We start from the raw sequence: 26,133 nt of genomic DNA on the forward strand, positions 1-26,133 counted from the left end.
GAAAATACACCTGACAAATTACACACTGTAGGTTGTTTATATGGTCGAATAATGCATAAAAATATTTTTGTTATTTTTGTTGTACCCTCCAATTTTTATTTATTTATAAAAAACAGTTTTTTCAGACTTTGCGCGGTAATCTACGGATATCTCGGTCATTTTTTCACCGATTTTCAATATTTTATATGTTTTGAAAATGATATTGTCAGACCTTTCAAATGATGTACAACAAGTAATTATTCAAACTAGTTAGTTCTGATTTTTATTTGATTAAACCTGGAGAATGTGTTTTTTTATCATTTTTTTAACTTTAACAATTTTTTATTGCATAATTTTACTACAAAATTAAAGCTGTTTGTTAATATTCTTTGAGTGCATTTATTAACGAAGAAATTAATGTATTACTTTCAATAATCGGACAAAAATTGCATAAACTACGCTAGTTTTCCGTAAATAGAAAAAAATGCCTTGAATATCTATCCATTTGTGGAACCATAGTGTTTGTTTTTAATGACAATATCGTTTTCAAAACATATAAAATATTGAAAATCGGTGAAAAAATGGCCGAGATATCCGTAGATTACCGCGCAAAGTCTGAAAAAACTGTTTTTTATAAATAAATAAAAATTGGAGGGTACAACAAAAATAACAAAAATATTTTTATGCATTATTCGACCATATAAATAACCTACAGTGTGTAATATGTCAGGTGTATTTCGTTTTTTTTTTTTGTAGCACTGTGTTACCACTTGTTAAATAATTCGTTTTTATTTTAATAAATAAGGGAGCATTTCAAATTTTGTTTTTGTCATTTAATGCTAATTAAATGAAACCAATTAGTTTTTATTGCAATACTAGTCCCCCCTATTTAATGTAAAACCATATATCTAGGTGGATGTACGAGTTTCGCTTGGAGCTACTGTATAAGTATATGAACTAATGCAACTAAAAATATAATCTTAGCAAGTATTTGTTTTGCTTACCTCGAGAATCTTCGATTCGATTGTATACAAAGCATCCCGATTCTTTGCGGACTCAACAATTAATTGTTCTTTTTTCTCTTGTAAATCAGGGCGTTCACGTGCTACTGTATTGGCCAGAAGCTGTTCGCGCAAACCCTGTTCCGTTATCATGAAATTCAGTACTGCTACCTGTGAAAAATTAAAGAGCGAAAGGTCAATGAAAACCCCAAGTCTTGAAAAGATAGTTTTACAAGTCGATTGTGAAAATAGAAACAAGTACGTGACTCATCGAAAAAAGAATGGAATGAGAGAACGCAATAATAAAGTAATAATACCGTGAATTTTAAGAAATCTTTTTGAACAGAAAAAAAGAATGAAAAAAATATGGTTATGCGGTGTTTCCACTTCAATTAATTATAGCGCTGAGTAAAAGACATGAGGCAAACGAAAGCGATGAAACAGATTTCAGCAGGCAGGTAAAGCAATAAAGGATCGCACATGTGTTTTATTTCTAAGATGCTATACATTGATCCAGATTATTTTTGTTTTATTGTGCATTTTTAAACTGTGGGATCTTATTACATAAGAACAGACTGTAATACATAAATAAACATATGATGGTAGCACTGCCAAAAATTATATTTGCCTGCTTAATGAGTGCTAATAAGACCAGTAAGATTGAGTTCATACAGGGAAACATTTGTTGATTCTACCTGTTACTTGTGCTTTGTCAACACCCTTTGTGTTCTCGTTTTCTCCCACTGTAGACTAAAAACTAACAATACGACGGGAACATCGAAAGAGAATTCGGAAGTTAAATCAACAAAAGTGTTCCTACATAAACGCGGTCTAATGAAACTCTCTGGAAAGAGAGTTGGCAGCATTGTGAATAGTAAGTTATGGTGCCCAGACTCACCGACATTACCGTAGACCCTGTCTGTTGCCCGTGAGCAATGGAAAATTGAGCAACACTTGTGTCCGTAGAAAACAGCTGCTTTCGTTTGGTAATTTATTTACACAAAACATCGGGTTATGTTGGTTTGTTGATATGGTATGTTGCTTGTATCAATACAATGTTGCCATTCATAGTTTTGCATCTTACTCGATAATATTGCTATTGGTGCTATCACATGCAAAAAACGAGTGGAAGCTAGGTGAATTAATCTGACAACATGCAAAACAGAAAAATTCATGTGTTAGTACAAAAGTACAAAAAACTGACAAAAATCGTGCTTACGCTCGCACGAAAGAACTGTAGAGCTATTACAAGTATGCTGACAAGTCATAATATGTTGACCGCACATTGCTCACAAAATAGGGATTGCGTTTAAAATGCCTGGCAGCCCCACTGTTTGAGGGTCTGGAGGAGGTCTCAAAAGCGGATTTCCCAGCTCTGATTAGATTCGCCAAAAGCGTTGATATCCTACATGAAGTCTACTTTTAGTATTCGTAGAGGTCGGTCTCCATCTGATATCGCTAGGGACCAAATAATCTATGCGTGGCCAGGCTAACCTAACCTAATCTATCACATGCAAATTTTTCGTCAAGTAAGCAGAGCCTAGAGATAGCGCGCAGAGAAGTGGAGATTCGAAGGCGTCTTTACTAGCTCTGTTACTTGTTTACTAACTAAATTAAAAACAGCAGAAGTGTAAAAGTAAATTTCGAATAAAGCTGTATGTATAATAATATATTTACATATATACATCTCAGTTCACAATAATATCAGCGCGACATATTGCCAAGTTTTGACAATTTATTTTTCTATACTTTAATTTTTATTTTGTGCTTTTAATATATAAAAATATAGTCCATGCTACAACAGAAACTTTGTAACTCAATGTTTCACACTTCACACAAAAGTTAAAAAAATTCAAAAAATTTTGTAAGAAAAATTTTGAAATACATAGGTATATAATTTTTCTGCCCACTGAATTATGTCTTCAGTGACTCAGTTTAAAGCCAGAAAATCGCATTGGGCTTGCATCATTTGCTGTTTATAAAAAGGGTTTTCTTTCATCGTTTATTATATAAAAATTTCTTTCGATATCCTGAAAACTAAACATTTTAATTAATTTTCAATATATAGATCCACAGTCTTTCGTAAAATTATTTTGACTTTAATTTGCTTGAAACCAACTTTAGCATTATTCAAAGTTTTCGCATCTATCAGGTCAGTCCATACGTTCGTGCGTTTTTTAAAGGTGGTTTAAAAATTAATAAAAAATATGTTTAAAGTATTTATTAATCAATAATAATATATATTTTCCTTCATTATTTACAACGGCACCGCAAAGTACTACTCTTCAGCTTTAGAACCCATTTTAAAAAATATTTTTGCGATTAATATAAAAAAAGTTATAATACTTTATCTAACCATTGGCGTTTGCGAACAGGATTATTGTAAAGGACCCATTTTTCATCACCAGTAACGATACGGTTCAAAAAACTTTAATTTTCAAGCCGTTGTAGCAGCTGAGAACACACATTCACTCTCTGCTGAAGGTTGGCGACGGAAAGTATATGCGGAACCAATTTCCCCAGCTTTGAAACCTTTCCCAACTGAACCAGGTGCCTGTGAACTGTTCCATGCGATGAATTTAACCTCTGAGCTATCATATCGACTGGCAAATTTGGCTGAGTTTCCACCAGTTCGAGCAAGGCGTCGGAGTTAAAGGACGACCAGCGCGCGGGACATCCTCCGCGTCGCAGTTACCACTTCGGAAACCACTTTTACGCAGTCCTTACACTCACGATATCCTCTCCGTGAACAATGTTTATTCCGCAGCAGCAGTTGTTGCATTTTTATCACTTTTATAAAAAAAATTCCATTTTATTTTTTAACAACACGTGCTTCTATTCGCGATTAAAATCACTTGTTGAATGCACAATATACCAAAGAAAATATAAATAGTTCCGTTATATTCCACGAATAATTTTTTGTATGCAAAAATCGTACAAAAGTGAAATTATGGGTAAAATACGCACGAACTTATGGACTGACCTGATATTTTGCAAATTCTTAATGCTACACCATGTAAGTGTTGATGAGCAATATTTGTCTTTATAATGTCATAGCCATGGCAACAAAAGTCAATGCTGTGGCCGAAGGTGGGGGCTCCCTTTCTATAGATCTCTTCCTTTACAAAGAATAAAGTTAGCAGTATGTAAAGCATCCTTGACGGTTTGTGAGAATACGAGTATATGAGCAAATGTGGTATGACTGTGTGGTATTGTTGGGTAACAATGGCACGATACAAACATTCACACCCGTCCAGTATACATTTGTATGCGTACTACATTTATGCATATGTACATATGTATATTCTTTTTCAGTTGTTCTCTTACTTACCATAACCGTTATCTCCGGCGAGTAGTGCGGATTTCGCAAGCACGTTGTGATGTATAGGCGAAAGTTTGGATTGTACTCCAGCATGGTGTCACCACTTTTGATAAAAAGACCACCTTTATGTTTAATAACGTTTTTCTCTAGGATTGGCGTCAAATTGGAATCTAAAACTTCACCTGTTTATTTTTGTTTTTGTGTTTAGAAAAGAAAATAAAGGATAATAATGAATCAGGATTCATGTCAGTGAAGGATGAAATTTTTTAATTAGATTTCTTTTGTAGCACAGAAATGCATCCAATAAAATGCAAAATCCAGAATATTAATAAATATTTGAGCAAATATGTCTTTATTGCTGTTGAAAAATACTTAGGAACCATATTTGTGCATGTTTCATGGAGAACGGTGCTGTAATGGTACTTTTTGCGCTTGAATGGACTTGTACATACATATGTACATACATAAGTATTTGCTGTGATCAATTTCTTGGAAATGCCTTAATTTTTAACATTTCTTTTGAATGGTTTGCATTGATTTTTTGCGTTTCGTAAAACAATCATAGAGCTGCAAAAGACCGGATTGCATGTTTCAAAAACGATGGTTTTTAATGCTTTGGAATATTACTCTGAGGATAAAAGAGCAGACAGACTACCAGCCAGATTTATAGTTTGATTTTTCGATTGTCAAAACAGGATGATGTGCTGCTGACTTCCATCGAGAAATTTTCGTTCATCTGGAAAAACCAATAATGAAAGGAACAGTTCGATTTGTAGAAGTGGGGCATCACGGCCAACTGACACTGAAGAAGCCATTGATAACATCATCGTAACGGCAATGCCGAATTGAGTTTGCTCGGGAGCACACATAACCTGGACTCAAAATTGATAGCGTTTTATTTTATTCAGCGCTGAAATAAAAATAAATTGAGTTGGTCCAGATAGTAAAAAGAACGTGGCGTAGCCACAACGGGGAGCATTCGACACCAAGTTCGTCTCACCAACTTTAAAGCACGGCAGAGGCTAAATAATGGTGTGGGTTGCTTTTCGAGGAACGGTGTCGGGCCAATTCATGGTATTGAAAGTAATATGGATACGGTCAAGTACCTTCAGGTACTTCAAAATGTAATGCTACCATATGCGTAATAGAATTTAGTGGTGATTTGGAAATTGCAACCAGATAACGATCCGAAGCACACTTCTTGTCCAGCAAACAAATTTTTTGGCAGACAAATCGATCACTGTTCCGAATTGGGCATCTTCCAGTGCCGACTTAAATCCAATAGAAAATCTTTGCTACGACGTGCCATCAATACGCAGAATACCGCAACTTTGGATTCGTTAGTTCAAAAGGCCAAAGCAGTATGGAAACCAATTTTTGTTGAACGTTGTAGAGATTTAATAACGTCAATGCAAAGGCGCTGCGCAGCAATAATAAAGCAAAAAGGATTTTCAACAAAATGTTAATGTACTTCCCTTTTGTCTGCATTTGTTATGATTTGACTATCTATAATTTTCTTTTATTCCTTCGTAAGTATTTTTCTCAACGGGGTTTTGCATTGTATTAAATTTACATACAATACATGAGCAATAAAACATACATGAGGAAAAAAAATTGTGTTTTTTCTAAGACAAAAAGATTGATACAGATTGGAAAAAAAATGGTGAGAGCTGGTATTTTTCAACGGCTGCAAATTTCATTCTTGTTAGGAAAATTTAGATACGTACGTACTAGGGCGGGTCGATTTAAAAATCGCTCATTGCTCTATGAAAATCGTATTCTAGGGATCAAAATAAGAAACTTTGCCGAAGGAACCATACCTCTAAAACGAATTCTGATGTCCCCCAAATTAAAAATATCACAATTTTTAGCCTTTAAATGAAAAAATCAGCTAACGGGCTATGTTTTTTCTTTATTCTTATTTATTTAATATATAATAATATTTATTTATTATTTATAATAATATCTATTTTATCTCTTAAGAAATTTATTTAGTCAGTCGTTTTAGAGGTATGGTTCCTTCGGCAAAGTTTCTTATTTTGATCCCTAGAATATGATGTTCACAGAGCAATAGGCGGTTTTTTTTGCCTCCCCACAAAAGACACTAAAAGTTCGACCTAAATTGGGGGACATCAGAATTCGTTTTAGAGGTATGGTTCCTTCGGCAAAGTTTCTTATTTTGATCCCCAGAATATGATTTTCACAGAGCAATGGGTGATTTTTTCGCCTCCCCATAAATCGACCCGGCCTAGTACATACACACTCTTGTCTTCACATATGTCTTGTACATATATTTTGGTGAAATATTAAACGATTTTAACAAGTGGGTTTGCGAGTTCTATTGGGGACGTCGCCCCCGGAATTTCGAAAGTAAAGAAAATTCCAAACAAAATCTGTAATTTTTCCTCTGCTAAAAAACTAATATATTAACTATCAAAATACCAAAAAATTCAAAATTTTCTGTGTTTTCAGCAATCCACAACTGTAACAGTTGATGGTAAAAATCCCTATCTTCTGCTTTTACATGTATTTTTGTCTTGCCAAACAGGTTAAATGAAATGCTTTTAGGGAGTAGATTAGATTAGTGTAACTTTAGGTTTGCATTTCGATGTCATAGTCTTTTGAGCCGTCTACTCATCACAGTGCGTAATTCAGACCCAGTTCCCTTAGTAAACTTAAGATACACCTGGGTTGGACTGAACGAAAGTGCCTTCTGCTGGCTGCAAATGGCCGAGATGTTTCGCTATAGCGCTGCATTCAAGAAGAAGGGGCATTTTAGTATCCTGTAATTTGTCGCAGAAACGACATATGACTGCGCGGTCCGTGCGCATTCTCTCTTTATCCTTGGGAAGGGTGATGCATTTTCTAAACCTCTTTTGGTTGTATCCCTCCAGTAAGGATTTCGCCTGGTGCCAGCTAATCACCCCTAGCCTTAGCTTTCCCTTCCACTGCCTCTGTTTTATGGTGTGTTGCTCCATAGCAAGGAAAGGCTCGGTTCCTATTAATAACGAGGCCGCAGCCTCTCTTGCCCATGCGTCCACTACTTCGCTCCCAACTATGCCTCTATGTCCTGTGACCCATATTAGACGGATGCGATTGTGCGATTCTAGCAGATTAAGTTTCTCGATGTAGCCTTGAGTGCCCCCTGACTGTCGCTCAGAATGACATTTCGCCCATTCCGGAAATTTGTATCTAAATTAATATCAGTACATAGCAAGATGGCGTACAGTTCCGCTTGAAAGGTGCTTGTCCAGTTCAATTCTGAACTTCTTTTTGGATTTGATGAGTAGTCGGGTAAGTAGGAGCTGCAGACTCAGTAACTCCATGTTCTTAGATGATATAACCTTTCTTCTAAAGAAGCTTTCCTTAGTAATATTCACGGGGTACGCTTGGCTGACTGCTGAATAGCTATATGATGTGGTGTCAGCTCGAACATCACCTCCATCGCAGCTCTAGGACAAGGCCCCCGCAATGCACAAGCATGTTAAGCACTGAAACTTAGTTAGAGTTGCCCGCACTGTCGAGTGAGCAACTTTCGATGCCCAAACAACCGCTCCATTATCATGGCTTACATCTATCTCAGGATTTTTGGGCTACAGCACCAGGATTTTCCTGGTAGATGTTTGCATAGCACGAGAGCCTTTACAGCTTTGTACAAGGTTGCGTCAGCATACCTCCTCCAGTTAAACTTGGTATCCAGGACAAGGCCTCCGCTGATAAATCCAATAGCGACCCCGCCACTGCCAATCTCCCTCATTCCTGGTAAGATTTTTTTTGTGGTGATAGGAATGATGGCTGTCTAGAGGACTAACCTGTTTTCTGTTCTATTTAAATGTACCTGCCACGAGTCCCTATGAAGTATATACACACCTATTATTTGATGCAATTCACATTAAGAAAAAAGCATTTGGTTTTTATATGTAATATTTTTTCATTAATTTTTAAATGTTAATATTTAAATAACACAGAAAGTGGCCATTATTCGTGCAATTAATATAAACTCAATTTAGTACATAGTGGTGATGTAATGGAGTTCAAAATTTCTTAAATTTTTGCTCTTTATTCCAAAAAAGTTCTCGAAAGCTGATTTCTTAACCGTCTTCTAATGAGTGTCCATAATGATACGACGGCGTTAAGTTCGAGACTTGATCGGTGCCAGTCCAATATATCAATATTGTATGTCTGAAAGCAATTTTTTTGCGATTATGGTTGTTTGGGACGCGCACCGTCTTGCTGGAAGATAAATTCATTCATGCGAAGCACTGTAGCGATTTTCGCTTTCGGTACAGTGCTTTCAATAAGTGCAGAATGGGCTTTCAGGCAATGCAATTCACTTCAACTGACAACAACAAAAACTGCCTTGATACTGTTGATCACTTTCTTGTATTAAATATGGATACGTTTACGTGCATATGCAAGTATTTTTTATTTATTGGAAAGTAATGTATTCAGTAATTTTAGAATCTTGCATAAGGGGAGCTTTTGTACTTTTGCATATTTTAGCATAGCAAAATATGATATAACAAAATCGTCTAGATACGTAAAATTTCTATAATGAAAGTGAATGTTAGAAGCCTTCATAATGGCGAATATATTAAAAACACCCGAATCACATTGCCCTCAGTAGGCAATGGCACACCTCCGAGTGTATTTCTGCCATGAAAAAGATCCTCATAAAAAACCATTTGGAGCACACCACAAATAGAAGGAGCAGCTCGGTCAAACTCCTAATAGAAGTGTAAGGGTCAACTATTTATTTAAATTTGTATCATATATTATATTTATTGGTGGTTCTCGCAAGAATGTTGCATTTATTCTGCTATGTGCCCGAGCTGTCTTTTTATTTTCTCAGCATATTCAGGGGGTAGCGTTTTCTTTATCCAAACTGTTGTACTCACACCAGGGGATTGTGTGGAATTTTCTACCGTCCCTCATCATCCTGATCGTAGTTCAGCTGACTTTTTCTTATCTGTGCACACAAGCTCGCTAAAATTGAAAAAGTTGTACGAAAACTTTGAGTGTCACAAAAAATGGAAGTAAATCATTCTATTTCATCATATACAACATGCATATACCTACATCTATTCTTTTATATTAATGTTTAATTTGTGGAAGTGCTGGATTTTTCTTGTTCTATTCACCTTTGAAATATGAAACATTCTCACAGGATGTATGAAAATATATTCGTAATATCGCCTAACAAAGAAAACACGTTTTTTTCTTTAAAATTATCTTTATTCATCAACATAATATCCATCGAGAACAACGTAATCATTCCAGCGCCGCTCTAATAGCTCAATACCACTTTTGCAGAACGATTTATCTTTTGCCGGAAAATAGGTCTCAGTTTCAACAATGGCTTCTTAATTCGAACGAAATTTCTTGCCGGCGAGCAAGTTTTTAGCTCTGCGAACAACCAGTAGTCGCTGGGAGCCAAATCTAGCGAATACGGCGGATGTAGAAACAATGCGAAGGTCAATTCAATTCGTTCTTGTTCTTGGTCAACAGTGAGCAAAGACGACACCCACTTTAAGCCCAGCTTTGTCATAGGCAAATGCTCGTGCAATAGAAAATCCATAGGTTCTTGTGATATCTTTACGATGTCAGCTAACTCACGCAACTTCACTTTTCGATCATTCAAAATAATTTTGTGGATTTATTTGATGTTTTCTGGTGTTACAGCCTCATTTGGACGTCCACTGCGTTGTGTGTCGTCGGTGTGTCTACGATCACGTTTGAGGTCAGCAAACCATAATTATATTGTTGCTTCTGATGGGGCGGAGTTCTCATAACATTTTTTCAAGCCATTACTTCTTAGCACAATAACTCACGAACTAGTGCATAGAATATCATGAAATTATTTCAGGTTGCAATATAACTCGTGCCTTTTCTGCGTTAGGCCCTCGAATTTTCAGCCCATGTGTAATAATGAGGGGATATATTTTTAAAGAAAAGAAACGAAAAATCATAATAGAATGAATTCTTCGGCAGATATAATATTTTCTTAATAAAATCTGCTAGTAATTGTTCGAGTTCTCAATACTGCTTATAACAGTAAACCCGTGCCACATAGTACTTCATTATTTCTTTATATTGTCGGGGTAACTGCTTATGTAAATACATATGTATAATTGCGTAAAAACTTCACGTCATTTACTACCCACTGACACGTGTCTAAGTAAGTGCGGAACTGTGTGGAAGAATCTCAAAATCAAGTGATATGCTTGGATTTGACAAGTGATTTGCTGTCCCACGTAAAAATGAAGAAAACTGCAAATCACCGTAAACTTGAGTTGATGCGTTTGTTAATTTTATTTCTTTAACATTTAAGTATTTTTGCTATGCAATCATTTTTATATAAATAAACTTGCATAGTAACAAATGTATTTATACACAAGCGGATACAGCGGATGTACACATTTTCAGGTACACTGAGCGACATGAAATTTGTCAATTAATTTGGCAACTAAGTTTTTCGCGCATTAAAGTGTTCAGCATAGAGATTGGTCGGCGTACAAAAAGTCATAATTTTGTAACATTCTGGTGAAAATATCAAACATAGAGAAATAGCTCATCGGCCAATGAAACGTGAAGTCTGTTTTAAATGAAGCAAAATTACTTAAATTTGGTAAAAGTGATAAGTTCAAAAAAAGAAATACGATGAAAGGAAAAAATTTAAAATATGGGCGCTGCCACATCCATTTTTTGTTAAGGGTGTTAATCTCATAAATAAAGGGTATTTAATAGCAACGTCTAGACGTCAGTAGAGAATAATTCCTAGGCGGTACTTTTCTTATGCCATCTTTAACATTTGTCAAGTAGAAGGAGGCACAATTTTAACCAATAGAACAACTCGTTGAAATTATTGAAACTTATAATGAAAATAGTTGGCTTTTGAGAACAATATATCGCAAAATTCGTGATTTTTTCGGGGGAAATAATCATCCGAATGAGTCGACAATTCAAAAGTTGATAGAAAACTTCAAGAAACTGGTTCCAGCGAGGTTAGAAAAAGGACTGACAGACCAAAAACTGGACGTTCTATTAAGAATATTTTTGCTGTTGCAAAATGTTGCTGAACCATCGTCAACATCGATATCTCGACGTTTTCAACAATTAGGCATTCATGAATCAGCTGTGGACGTGATCTTGGTGGATATTTAAATGATATTATTTTTCACATGTAATTGTTATGAGCCGTATTTTGAATAAAAATAGTGAAACCTGAAACAACATAAATTTGTACATATTTTATTTTAAAACAACGGCTAGGCGCGTCGTTTGAAATACCCTTTGCCATTGAGATCGGATAAAAACCTTCTACTTTTTTCATAATTTAAAACTATGTAACACAAAGAAAAAGTTTGCGTCAAATAAACTCAATTCCAAATCTGTTTTATATCTCATGATGTGGCGGTAGTATTGTCGCAGAGTGTAAATCGTTTGTATGTTCCAAATATCAACAGTCCCTTCAATTGAAAAGCACTCAGCTTACAAATTGTCTTCAAAGAAGTTACATATATACATACATAAGTATGTATAAATATTTGTATATTCGAAGATGTTTACTTTATTTTATTATTGTCATGTATAATTGGATTTGTGCCGACGTCACTCGTTTATTATTTCTAGCTGACTTCATTGCGTCATTAATCTTAGCCAATTCGGTCAAGATGAAAAAATGAAGAGGGCGGAATAAAAATTAGAAATTTCAGTGGAAATAAGTGACTTTGTAAAACACATTGTGTACATATATACAGATACTTAATTTACAGTACAGTATTGACCAACATTTAAGCACCAATTAGGTACAGTTCTTTCATGTCGTAATACTTTTTGATGAAAATTATATTTCTTTGAAATCAAAGAATCCATCAACATCCACCTGCCATGAACTTTTGATGAGCTGAATACCATCCCAAACATTATCAACAGTTGGCAGGAGAGAACCAGAATTAACAGAAGAAGCCTCTATCTCTTATATGATTCTGACGCAGGTTCTAATTTGGAACAAAAAAAGTCCACGAGAAGACCTCCTTGTTAGAGGATGCGTAGAAAGAAGCAGATGTACTGAAGAACATATCCAAGGGGGGAATACTAGAGCATGACTTTCAGTACTTCGTATAACGCCAGATTCGATTGGATTCGCTTTTATTGCATCCTAAAATCTTCGCACATAATTACACTGCAGAAGTTTACTTAAGTATTTAATTTTTTAGAAAAGCGCAAATATTTATCCCTATGCGCTTTGGCATTAGGTGATTTAAATTCAAAATACATACAAAAAAACTCAATTAAATTAAATAGACAAAACTAAAGCCCTGTTTTTAAGTGTAAAAAATACTTATGAAATGAGTACTGAATAACGAGTTCATTACCTGGATGACACTTTTATAACGCTTAGACGGATGTACTATTAACAGAGCTGGAATAGAGCTGTCTTAAATTACATTTCTATGAAGTATAACCATACTCGCTAGCGGCGAATCTTGCTCTATAAATTTGTTGTTGCTTTCACATGCAAATTTTGCGTCAAGCGAGCAAAGAAGTGGCGAATAGAAGAAGCCTGATATTCGGCGTTGTCTCTTCCTAGGATATTTATATAGCCTAATATAGATTTTCCTTGATTTTGCCATTCTAAGTATCCATTTTCCTATTCGAAAATTCTTTTAAGTCACATCTTCGCTTGGGTTTGTCAAGTTCCCCATCTTGTCTTAAGCCAACGAATATGTACTTGGTTCATAGTTCGTTAAACTCTGTAAATTAGGTCATTGCCTTGGTCTTTTGTACCACCTTCTCAATGCTTTGCAGTTTCTTAGCAATGCTTAGAATTCAAAACTTTTTATTACAGGCCTGCCTGAACGAGTCCGTTGCTTCGGTCGCATCAAGTAGATCGACTGGCATATCGTTACAAACGCAAAGGGATCCTACAATAAAAGTATTGCCATATAAAAAGTGATCAGATTGGAGGTACTTTTTCTTATAGTGTTTTTGACAGATCGCGTGTGACTATTGTTAAACTAAATACATAACTTTTTGCAATATTCATTTAAATTCTATCATAGAGAGATTTACGCCTCAACATCGTTTACAAATCGTACAACTGTTTTAATAATCTTTTATTTTTATCCACAATAAAATGTGCTTAACATTTTTACTAGTTAATTTGCACCATTGTGGGTCATCCTTTGACAGGCGGCGATCGTGTATTTATCGGCTCCGTTTACCCGTTTTATTTTTTACAACTTTTTTCCTTAGATTTAGACATTTCACCCGATCTGTGGTATGATTAATCCATGATAACTTCTATATGAAGGCTTTTCGCAGGTGCACTGGTTATCTTTTAACTCGGTCATTAAAACAAATAATAATGTTGAAAAAATGCAAGAAGCTTTTGATGTGGTACGCCAGCAACGGCCATGAAATATTATTTTTATGGATGAAACAATTTTTAGGGTAGAAGAAGTTCTTAATAAACAATATGACAAAATTAATGCATGAAAACCGCAAGAAGCGAGGGGTCAACATGCAGCAAAAGTTACGGCTTGGTGAGGAATATCCAATAAAATCGTCCCTTCCTTTAATTTTCCAGAAGAGGGCATACGACCTGGAGGAAAACTGTGCCAAGAAGATGTCTTGCAAGGCGTGCTGAAGATTTAAACAGTAACTCTCTTACAAGCACACAAAGCTAAAAATACCAAGATTGATAAAAGCAGAGTTTATTGCTGCTAAAGATAGGCCCTTGGACAGCCCATATTTAAATGATCTCAACTAAAACTGATGGTCGAAGTTAGAAGATATTGTCTACAAACTTCGCCACCGAAATTTGAATAATCTCAAGCATTCAGCCATAAATATGAGAATCATACATGCCGCCATAGCGTAATGGCCGGAGCGTTTTAAAGCCGATAATTTTGAATAGTTTTTTTCTGTTTTCCAGAAACAGTTTTAGTAAAAAAAAAAAAATTGCAATTAAATCTTAAAACGAGTTTCTTAAATTTTTACACTAGGTGGCCAATGAGAATCTCTAATTTGAAGTTGTAACAGAACTTATAGCACAACGAAGTATAAACATAGAGTAAAGATTTAAAAACCATTCATTTTCTTCAATGTTCCGATGTTCCGATATCCCGGGACCAAGTTAAAGGTAACGTTATGGTTTACGCTCAAGGTGGTGAGACCATTCCGACTTTGTTTCACCGATTTGGAGGTTGTTGTAGTCGAATCCAGTGACTGAATTGCAGCTGGTCTATCCGAAAGAATAGCGATATTGCCTTTAAAAGAGAAGTCTGCATAACGTAACTTGCGAGCTTCTCCTATTGCCAATACTTCCACTGCAAGTATTGGGAAGACGCACAGATTTTTCAATTCTAACTTTATATACCAGCTCCAACACCACAGCCCAGTTTTGAACCATCTGTGTAGATTGTGGAACCGAAGTTGTTTAATAAAAGTGTCTTACACCATTCATTTCGAGATGGAAAGAGAGTGGCAAAATTCCAGTTGAATGCCACCGTGGGGACGATGTAATCAGTTCTCCCCGAGGTGAACTGAGCTTGCCGCAATAGTAGTTTTTTTCATTCAGCATATTTAGACTTATCGTCTTTATAGATCTGACTGTTAGTTTTTAGTTTTAAATTTATATTCCATTGAAGTAGAATTAAGTCTTAAAATTTTGTAATTTCTGTATGAGAGAGGGTATTTCAAAAATGTCGTTTTAAAATGAAACATGTAAAAATGTAGATCCTTTCAGGTTTCCCTATCAAAGACTAAAAGCCTTAGATAAAAAAATTAAACTAATTTTCCATTAGTTGAAGCGATTTGGAAACTCCTCCAAAAATCGAGTTTTTATAAACAAAATTAGTTTTTAATAATATTTTTTCCACATTGTCATCACAGATGATAAAAGAGTTTAAGCACTGCATAAAAATGTTTCAAAATTGTGTCAACGGAATCGAAATAATGTGTTTGGATGATAATATGATACAATAAACTTACCAACATTTTCAATAAGTACCGGATTGCCATACGTAACTGAAATCTCGAGTATTTGCATATAATTGGGATCACTTTGTTTGATGACACGCAAAAAATTATCCTTTTCCATGTTTTTTATCCACTTATTGGCTTGCACTTCGAAATGGAGAAAAATTTGGTAGAATATAAATATGTATGCATGTAAATTTATTTAAAAATTAATAGTAGAATACAATTAACTAAAGCTATCTAAAGTAGAATAGACAGCTGTATGTGTGTATAACAACAATCTTCATATGCAAATAAAATATTAATCAAAACTAAAAAATCGATCAGTGCTAAAATTTTTCCACAAATATTCACATAAACTTAATACTCAACATATTCCAATATAACAAAATGAAAAAAAAAACCGTAACAAAATTAGCAATTCTGCATTTAAATCACCTTGTGGGTCTATTAGCAGTGGATATCGATTCGAGTTTGCTACAATAATGCCATTCTCTACGGAAAAGTTATCAGCCGGCAGCCCCGCTAATGACCAAGCGCGTATTTGCATTGGATTTCCTAATGTGGCGGCCAGTGAGAATCTCTCCGAGCAGGGAATTTTTTTGCGAACACACAATTCATTCCAATCATCCAAAATTTGAGCACGATACTGTAAACAAACAAAAAAGAACATAATAATAATAACTAGTATGTAACCCCCGAAAATCGGGTGGGCTTTTTTCCCACGGAAAGTAAACAGCATATGTGACACTTTTATATATTAAAAGTTATGATGATTAGAAAAGTGTATATTTTTATTCATATGTAATATGTAAGAACTTATGCATATAACATTTTTAAAATTTATTTCAGTTAAATCAGTAATTTTTTTTTTAACTACTTCATTATAAACTACATTCAACGTCAAGTTTTCGTTATTGCCCATTTGAACTCGCATATTTTCCCAGGATCTAACCCGGCTTAACGCAACATAAAGTTGGCCGTGAGCAAAGCAATCCTCCTTTAAATGAAGCCCCACCTTTGATAATGTTTGCCCCTGGGCCTTATTTATTGTTATGGCGAAGGCTATTGTAGTAGGAAATTTATACGAGGCAATAGAAATCGCCTTCCCTGAGCTTCTCCGCATAACACTTCCGCGTGCAAACAATTCGAATGCATTTGTTTTATGATAAATCGTGTGCCATTCACCAACACAATTATATAATTTTTTTTTTGCCATTCGTAAAATTTCTTGGATTTGCAAAAGTAAAAATTTTGTTTTCACAGATCTTTACGTTTTAAAAAATTTTAAGAAGAATGGTAAAAAAAATGTTCAAAGTTCATATTTATATATGATTTGATAATGGCTGCATACATAAAAATATACATGGAAACACATAGAATACAATAAAAAGAAAAAAAAAACCACTTAAAAATGTATATCTGTGTCAAAAAGTTCGTTGATTTGATGGGTAATAGTGTTCTTTTAAATGGCGTTGGGCATCGTCTATTACTATAAAATTTGTCTGAGAATAGCCCAAATACAGTTTACCTTTGAAATAGTATCAAATAAATAACTAATTTGTCTCTCCTTATTTTTTAAAACTATTTAAAATTTTGAGTTTTGCAAAAAGGATCAAACGCACACAAAATTTTTAAGTACATACATACGTTTATATATTGTAGTTCAATTGTACCATATATAAACGAAAACAAAAGAGGATGCTTCTACCAATCATATCCAATACGTGACGTTTCAAACATTTATCACTTACTTACCTGCTCTATTCCTCAACTTAAAGTAGGAACTCTTCTACGAACTCTTCTTGGTCGTCCTCTAGGCATATTTTAAAATTAAATATGTATGTACTTTTTTCTTAAAATAAATTCTATTTTGCGTCTGTCCAAAACTCTTTCTAATTTGCACTGTTACCGTTGTTTTAAGTGAATTGACAAATTTCAAGTGAATTATCAATTCATACCAATTATTGCCATCACAACAAAATTTTGAAAAAAATTCGCAGCACCCGTTGGGACTATGTTCATGAATACATATTTATTAGTAAAGAGAACAAAACAAAACAATTATTGAGAATCCAAATGTATACAATGCTGTGCTCATTAGAAAGAGAGCTAAACAAAGCAAACGTACTCATATATATGCGTATATTTGTGTATCATCCCGCTTTGCATAGACATCGCTGTTATCAATATGAAAATTTTGATAACTTTACAGGCAAATATTTCATGAACAAATTAACCAATTTTAATTTTTATAATTTTCCGGAAATATGCTCATCAAAACCTTTCTTTTGATATATATTTCATATCTGTACATATTGTAGTTTAGTCAGAATAAGCGCCATGTTTTAAAATAATACTATAGATAATCGTATTTCTGTTAATACTTTTTAATGGCATAACACCAAATCGGAAATGGTCAAGCATATTCAAATAGTTGGCTTTATGTACTATACTTGTCCTGCCATAAGTTAAGTTACAAATAAAGTCCGTTATAAAGGGTGGTTAAGTTTTAAGGGCCAGTGTTGATTTTGAATAAAATACAAGTTTTTTTTTAATTTATTGTCATTTCTCTTTACTATTATAATATTGGTATGATTCAATTACGTATGGAACAAAATATTGGCCAAATGTCCATCGTGGCCTCGGCAGCACACCTCTATCCGATGGTCCAAATTTTCGACGACGCTGAGGCATAATTGAGGTTCTATGCCGTTAATATGCCGAATTATCTTATCTTTTAGCTATTGAGTTGTTGCTGGCTTATCGACATACACCTTTTCTTTCAAATAACCCCGAAGAAAGAAGTCCAACGGTGTAAAATCACATAATCTTGGCGGCCAATTGACATCGCCGCGACGTGAAATTATTCAGCCATGAAATTTTTCGCGCAAAAGAGCCATTGTTTCGTTAGCTGTGTGACAAGTGGCACTGTCCTGTTGAAACCACATATCGTCCACATCCATATCTATCATCTCACGATAGCGAACACTATTCACAGTAACTGCTTGACCGGCCTCATTTTGGAAAAAATACGACCCAATGATGCCGCCGGCACATAAGCCGCACCAAACAGTCACTCTTTGTGGGTGCATTGGTTTTTCGGCAATCACTCTTGGATTATCATTCGCCCAAATGCGGCAATTGACGAATCCACTGAGGTGAAAAAGTGCCTCATCACTGAAGATGAAGTACGCGATATTTCATAATAAGCCTGAATAACTTTAACGCATTGGTCGATTGTGTATCTTTCCATAGTTTAAATTGAGTTAGTCTGAAGTTGAAAAAAACTTGACGTTTAGGTGCGGTTTACATTCAACATCGGCCCTTGAAATTTAACTACCTTTTAGATATAAAATTATAATACTTTTTTAACGAAGCTTTTAATTTTCATTCGGCAATTCAGCTATCGCAGCACGCAGGGTTTTCATGGATATTGACTTCGCTGTTCGAACCAAAGATTATTTGAGGTCTTGTGTGAGGTCTACGATAGGCTGCGTCCTCCCATTCTGACTGCAAGCTGTAGTCCACTGGATTCAGAACTGGACCTCCAGACGGCCAATTTTCTGCGACTATGAACCCAGGAATATGGTTTTATATCCACTGCTGAGTGGTTTTTGCCTTATGAGCTGAAGCGGAATCTTGCCGGAATATCCAACGCTCTCCGTTGAAGATAGTACTGCTCAACTACTTCACCATGCCTTCTAAGACATTCTCCTGGTGCACTTTTGCCTCGGTCTTAACCCCTTTTTCGCAGAAATGAAGAGATGTAATGCATTTACAAGACACTCGCCACCAAACCATTACGGAGGCTGGATGGTGGTCACCCTGAATCCTTGGAACAATATTTTTTGCGTCTTTGAAATTTGAGCACAGATTTCGTCCGTTTACTTATTAAACACTTCTTCAACAGCAAGAATTTTCTGATCTGTGAAAAGAGTATTTTCATGGCCGAAGAAGCTGCTTGCATCTGCCGAGTCTAATTTTCTTAAAGCGCGTTGTCATGTCGCGGGAGGCTTTGCATGTGAGATCGTCTCTAATTAGTCTTGACATGAACCTGATCGATACATCCATTTCCTAGGACATGATTTTCTGTTTCTGTTTTCTGCGAATTCTTTCTCGAACGGCTTTTATGGCTGCACTGATTCGAGCCACGCGAAAACGACCACTTCTTTTTCTGTCTGTCACTTCGGACGTTTCGGAAAAACGATTGATCGTGCGGTAAATAAACATTCTCGAAATATTCAGTTCTTTCAGCAATTCATAAATCTTACTTACACTTTTACCACACTTCTGTAATGTGATTTTCCGTAGCTCCTCGCCCCGTTGTTAACAAACGAAATTTGCCACGAAACTGAGTATAATTTATGAGTAGCCAATAAATGGCTCCGAAATGCAACTGGGTGAAGGGATTTCAAACAACAATAGAAGAAGGTGGCGGACGGCTCGAAAATGTTTGGCGGAGTAGGTGCATAAATCAATTGCGCAGAGCTAGGCATCAAGCGGCCATTCAAGCTACCAGACCCCTGCAATATCTTTCAATCAGAAGTCTTTGCTGTATGAGAGGCTGCAGAATTAGTATTTTCAAAGACATCGAGCAACCCCAAAATAAATATATGCATTGACAGTCAAGCAGCGATAAAGGCAGTAAACTGATATGAAATTTCATATAAGTAAAAGCACTTTTCTCCTTTCCATTTTTTTGACAGGCTCTAGATTTGATTTTGACAGGCTCTTGGAATGTGCTGGTGTGAGTGTTTAATGGTTTTGTTTGAGTGTATTGGTGTGATTGCTAGGCCAAATTATCATTTTGTGAAGCAATTTTATGGTTCTAGGGCATAGTAAAATCAATTTTTGTACTATGTAACTCGTACCTGCGGTGGACATGTACCAGATATCGGATTTAAAAAATAAATGCCATGCAATTTGCTACGATACTATAACAAAAAAGAATTCCAATAATTTTTCTGTTTTGTATTATCGCTTAAGCTCTGAAACTCTTAAAAAACCATAGCATTTGATGACACCCACGACGAGCCGAAGCTTTGTCCACTATAAACGGAATTGAACTTGACCACCCACCCTCGCATGCGCAACAGGAGATAGTTTAGGCAATTGCGAGTTCCACAACAGTCAAAGAAATTTTACTTAGCAGGGACTACGAATTCCTTAGAAGACGAACCAGCTCAAATTCAATATCTTGTGCATATTTCCCTGCGGAGGGTACATCTACATGCACATAAGTATTTATTTGTATAACTATGTGGTCGCCGTAGCCGAATGGTTTGGTGCGTGATTACCATTCGGAATTCACAGAGAGAACGTCGGTTCGAATCTCGGTGAGACACCAAAATTAAGAAAAACATTTGTCTAATAGCGGTCGCCCCTTGGCAGGCAATGGCAAACCTCCGAATGTATTTCTGCCATGAAAAAGCTCCTCATAAAAATATCTGCCGTTCGGAGTCGGCTTGAAACTGTAGGTCCCTCCATTTATGGAAGACACACACCACAAATACGAGGAGGAGCTCGGCCAAACACCCAAAAAGGGTGTATGCGCCAATTATGTATATATATATATATATATGTGTGTGTGTATATGTATATATTTATTTAAAATAAGTATAATTAAAAAAAATACTCATTAATAATTATATTATACAACTAAAGACACTGGACACTGGCCACTATTTTTGCCAGAAACGAGGCTAATATTTCACTACTTATGTTACATCCGTTTTTGCATAATATATTGGGTTGGGCTGAAAAGTCCCGGGCCTAACAAAGAAAACCCGTTTTTTTGTTTAAAATTATCTTTATTCGTCAACATAATTTCCATCAAGAACAACTCAATCATTCTAGCGTCGTTCTAATACATTTTATTTATCATTATATTATAAAATTTATTTCAATACCACTTTTGTAGAACGATTTACCTTTTGCCTCAAAACAGTTTCAGCGATAATCTCTTCATTCGAGCGAAATTTCTTACCAGCGAGCATTTTTATTTTGGTCTGTGAATAGCAGTAGTCTCTGAGAACCCAAACTGACAAATACGGTGGTTGTGGGAGCAATTCGAATTTCATTTCATGTATTATAGTTTTGCCATTGTTTTGATTGACCTCAGTCATAGGTCAGTAGTGAACAAGCGCGGCCCCCATTTTGCACAGAGCTTTCTTATAGTCAAATGCTAAAGCCGTATAAAGCCTACGCGTTCTTGGGATATCTTTACGATGTCAGCTAACGCACGCAACTTTATTTTTCGATCATTCAAAACGATTTTGTGAACTTTTTTGATGTTTTCTGGTGTTGCCGCCTTATTTGGACGCCCACGGCCTCTACGACCCCTTTTGAAGTCAAGAAGCCATCGTTTTATCGTTGTTTCTCTTTTCAAGCCATTGCTTGGTTTGAGTGATGTTTTTTTGCATTGAGAAACAGTGTAAATTAAAACACGAAATTCTTCGTGACTCATTGTTTTGAAAATAACAAATGTAACGTCACTTTTGGCACAATAACTCGCGAACCAATGGATAGAATATCATGAAATTTTAACAGCTGCCTTTTTAAGGTTAGTTCTAACTAAAAAACAGATGAATGCAATAAAACTAGTGCCGTCTATGTGTTAGGCCGGGACTTTTCAGCCCAAGTATTAAGTTTTATTTTTTGCGTTTAAGATAAATAATTAGTAATACTGATTTTTTATTGTTTTTTCTCTAGTGTGATTATAAAATGCTCAAATACAAGTTTTTGCTATTGTGACCGATCTGGGTACACAGTGTGCTTGAACCAAGTTTAGTTTAAAAGTTTTCCAACCCCAGATTTTCTTGTTCCACGTGATTCTGTCGCATCCTAGAAAAACTTTTACGTCAAAATCGAAATCGTCTAATCTCTTGTGTGAGCCGATACGGGAGAGCTCGCATTGGGTTTTTGTGAAGGATGATTCGTCGTCGGTGATTGGTTTCCGTAAATTCTCCGAAGACTTCTGCTAAACAATGAGTTGCATACCACTCCAAAGTGATTATTTTAAGTTTCTCTAGAGGTACAGTTTTTATATGACAACATTTTTCAAAAAGAAAAGAACAGAGCTGTTTTATCTGCGAACAACTTTTGTTGGATTCAGCTCTTCGCGAAAGACCCGTACTGTTGATGGTTGTTTGGTTTGCAGCTCTCATGCAAAGATCAAAGATTTGTCACCTGCTATGATCTGCTAGACGACACGCAGTTTTCATATTATGAAGTATCCAACGAAATGAAATCTTTTTTACCACCCTATTTTCATGAAATATTGAAGGTCCGCTAATGCCTAGAGATGTCTATATGTCACATGATGATATTTCGTATCAATTGCACAACTATCGTTTTTGGGGGGCCTTCACGATATTCATGCTACAAGGATCGACGACCACATTGAAAGTCATTGTACTGGCTTTTCATAGTGGCTAAGTGAGGGCAATCCCACGCAAAGCACAGTCCTCGCACTTTCCAAATGTGCATACTTTCCCTGTTTCTAAAAACAAAACAAAAAAAGCAACGATAGGGAGCATGCCAACCACTGGTGGGCATTCCCAGACTGGTAGCGGCAGGCTAATCACCTACCCTGTCAGAAGCCAAAATAGATTAACTGAAATTAGACTGAGTCTTGTCGAGGCCTATGCTCCCGAGAGGAGTGAACAAGGAAAAAAAGTATGGCCAATGCCAAAAATCGAAGCTAGTTAATACTCCAAGTCGGAAGTCGTAATAAATCATCGCACAAAAAATTTCACTAGTAAATTCCAATCTTTAGGAGAGATGAATCTTACAATGTTAAGAATAAAAATGTTATATATAAGTTTATGCTAAAAAATAATAAAATTTTCGATAAAAATAACAAAATATCATCATTCGTTGTGTGGAAAGGCGCAAAATGTAAAAGGAAACCCGCGTACACATATCCATATTTTATCAATTAAATAGTTTTTCTTATTGAGCATTGCTCTAACATAAATTGTATACGTGTTCGCGCATATGAAAAACTACTTAACACTTCCATTATATCAAAGGCATAAATAATAAAAAATATATATGTAAAATAAAATAACAACAATATCGTATATTTCAACACCTAAATAAAATAATTTCTAACGCATTTTATTGCCAGCATGTTGTCTGCCTACAGCAACAGAACCAAAAGCAAATAAACGCTTTCGGAGCATGCAAAATCCGCGTTGAGAGTGATTAATTTCGGTTTTGACATTTTATTTTACCTGGTAGAGAAAATCTGGATGACAGTTAAGCGAGTGAGTTTAAGCGAAGTGCATTAATAGGTAGCGGCCAGGTGGTGAGCCTTTTAAAATTTCTGATTTTATATCCTTTAAGTGCTATGTATGAGAAGCAAAAAAAAAAAACACAATAAACAGAAAAAAAACAAAAAAACAGAAAAAACAATAGCCAGAAGTTTTCACTCAAAAGTTTGTATATTTATTTGCAATAATTCTAGAATTTAATGGCATGGGATAAACAAAAATTTGCCAAAAAAACAATTAAATTTTCGACTTGGTATGATTGTTTTTTATAATTGTCAAAAATTAGAATGCGCACAGTACATTGTACACATGCGTATTTGCAATATTTATTTACATTTTTTTAAACTGACAAGTTGGTGTCACTCGTACCCGGTCAAAATACCCGGTAATTATGAAAGTTTTTGTTGATAAGTCCAGGTCTTGATAGCGTAGAACTTATTATCGGATTCACAATTGAAAAAAAAGTGTTCTACTTAAAAACAAATGTTTGTGAAAAAACGATTTTGTTCGTACTCAATAGATAGTATTTTAACTGCTTTAAACGAAATGGTTTGGAAAAATATCCGCTAGAAAAAGTAAAATCGTTTATATGGCCGTTTGGGGTCATATTTGAAATATAATATTTAGGTAGGTAGGTGGTGAAATGGTTGAAGTGCCGGTTGGCACTCCTCAAGTAGCACTGAAGCGCCGTTTTGATACCATTATGCGACCTCCAACAGGCAAATATCTACAGCCATCCAGAGCTGTTGATATAATGGAGGAAATTGATTGGATTTAGGTTGGCGCACTGCCCCAGGCTGCCCAAGAAAGGAGCGCTCATCGACCTTAACCCAACCCGGACATTTACCGAGAAAATACTCTACAGTCTCCTTCTGTGAAAGGTCCCCACAGCTTCTGCAATAGGGGTTAAATGGTAACTCTAGCTTTTCCGCGTGTGTGCCGATCGTCCAGTGACCGCAAACACAGCTACAAGTTTGGAAATTGAATGGCGAGAAGTCCAAAGAACTTTCTGAATCCTTCGTATATCGTATGAGGCCAAAGGGTTTTTGAAAATAGCAAATAAAATAGAAATAACTTGTGCAGTTCCCCTTTAACAACTGTCAGGGGGATGCCGATGACCGGGTAGGCCTCAGAGACGGCCAATTCAGTCCCCTTCCTGGCAAGGTCATCAACAATTTCATTTCTGTCTATGTTCCTATGTCCTGGAACCCATATCAGAGAAATGTTGCCTGGTTGCCTGCATACCCAAGAGATTTGATCTACTCCTTACAGGAGTTTACTAATTTGGTTCTGCACCATGGCGTCGTCAGAGCCTTAGTCGCGGCTTGACTATCGGAGAAAATGTTAATACCTCCCTCGCTCCCGCGTTCCCTAAGCATTTTGCATGCCTGCAGGATTGCAAAGACTTCTGCTTAAAAACACTAGCAGTGTTCGGGTTTAAAAGAGATAGATAAATTGGCTGAATTAGAAAACCCATGCTCCGACTCCCGATTCCCGATGGAACCGTCAGTGAAGACAGCTTCGAAGCTTCGATGCAGATTTTCCCCTCGATCCAATCCTGCCTATTTGGAAAGATTGCCCTAGCACGACCCTCAAACTCTAGTTAGAGGATAGAGAGATCTGTTCGAAGGTCGGAGGAATACGGTGATAACTTCCCGAAAATGCCACCATGTGAGATTGCCTCCACAGGCCAACCTCCTTCAACCTGATTGGACTTTGAGCTGCGATGGAAATAACGTAAAAGTCGATGAAAAGATATTATACCTAACTACCGATGAAAGCGAGAGAACGTGGTTGTTTAATTGTTTAGTTTTTAAAGTCGAAAGGGTGGATAATTTCTGGTAAATAGCACCAGCTCCGTTTTGTAAGAGTTGACTCGAAGGCCGCAATTGTTAGCCCAGCGACTGAGTACAGCCTTACCAAAATCTCAGCTATGACTGAGGGAAATGGTCCCGATAGCATCAGGACCAAGTCATCTGCGTATTATCAGAACTTCGTATTTATAAATACTTAAAAATGGCAGTATTCCAGAATGGAAGAGTAAACACGCGCCCGTCGTCCGTGGTTGCAATAACCCGAATGAATTTCTTCATTTTATAAAACGGCGTTCACTTGTTATAAGCGCTAAGATCAACGAGTTTATGATAACCAACGAGTCTAGTTACATAGCGACTAATGGTGCGCACACTCACCGACATAAACGTACTTTCCATGTCAGCTGACGCGACCAAACTTATGACAGCACTATGTAAATGAAAACTCATCACCGTGTGCGTGCTACGGTACCATGTTCCGTGTACGTTTGTAAAATGTAAAGTATAATTTTTATTCTTCCGCGACACCGTGACAGCTGATTGCTCTCTCACCACACAGTGTCGCCAAACAGTACATTTTATTAACCAAATAAATCTATAAAAATTATAATTTTTCCTAAAATAACTTTAAAGTTGCTTTTTTTTTGGCTTTGGCTTTGATTTATTATACAATGAAAATTTGTTGTGGATAAACCGAAAGAGTTTAAAAGTATGTATACAAGCATTTGAATGGTCGGTGGAAGCAAGAGCAA

The 26,133-nt window shown here is 36.0% G+C and overlaps 1 protein-coding gene across 1 annotated transcript in view; it reads right to left on the bottom strand.

The window, feature by feature from the left end:
* LOC129240368 (dynein axonemal heavy chain 3-like) overlaps positions 1–26,133 on the bottom strand; it is a 321,108-nt gene that overhangs the window by 51,975 nt on the left and 243,000 nt on the right. The window contains exons 51-54 of the mRNA XM_054876125.1: positions 15,727–15,937; positions 15,301–15,435; positions 4,312–4,484; positions 984–1,151 (exon numbers count right to left, since the gene is read on the bottom strand). Coding sequence (XP_054732100.1) covers positions 984–1,151; positions 4,312–4,484; positions 15,301–15,435; positions 15,727–15,937 — 687 coding nt within the window. The remainder of the gene's footprint in view (positions 1–983; positions 1,152–4,311; positions 4,485–15,300; positions 15,436–15,726; positions 15,938–26,133) is intronic.

Source organism: Anastrepha obliqua, chromosome 3 (genome assembly GCF_027943255.1).
Source record: "Anastrepha obliqua isolate idAnaObli1 chromosome 3, idAnaObli1_1.0, whole genome shotgun sequence".
Lineage (NCBI taxonomy): Eukaryota > Metazoa > Arthropoda > Insecta > Diptera > Tephritidae > Anastrepha > Anastrepha obliqua.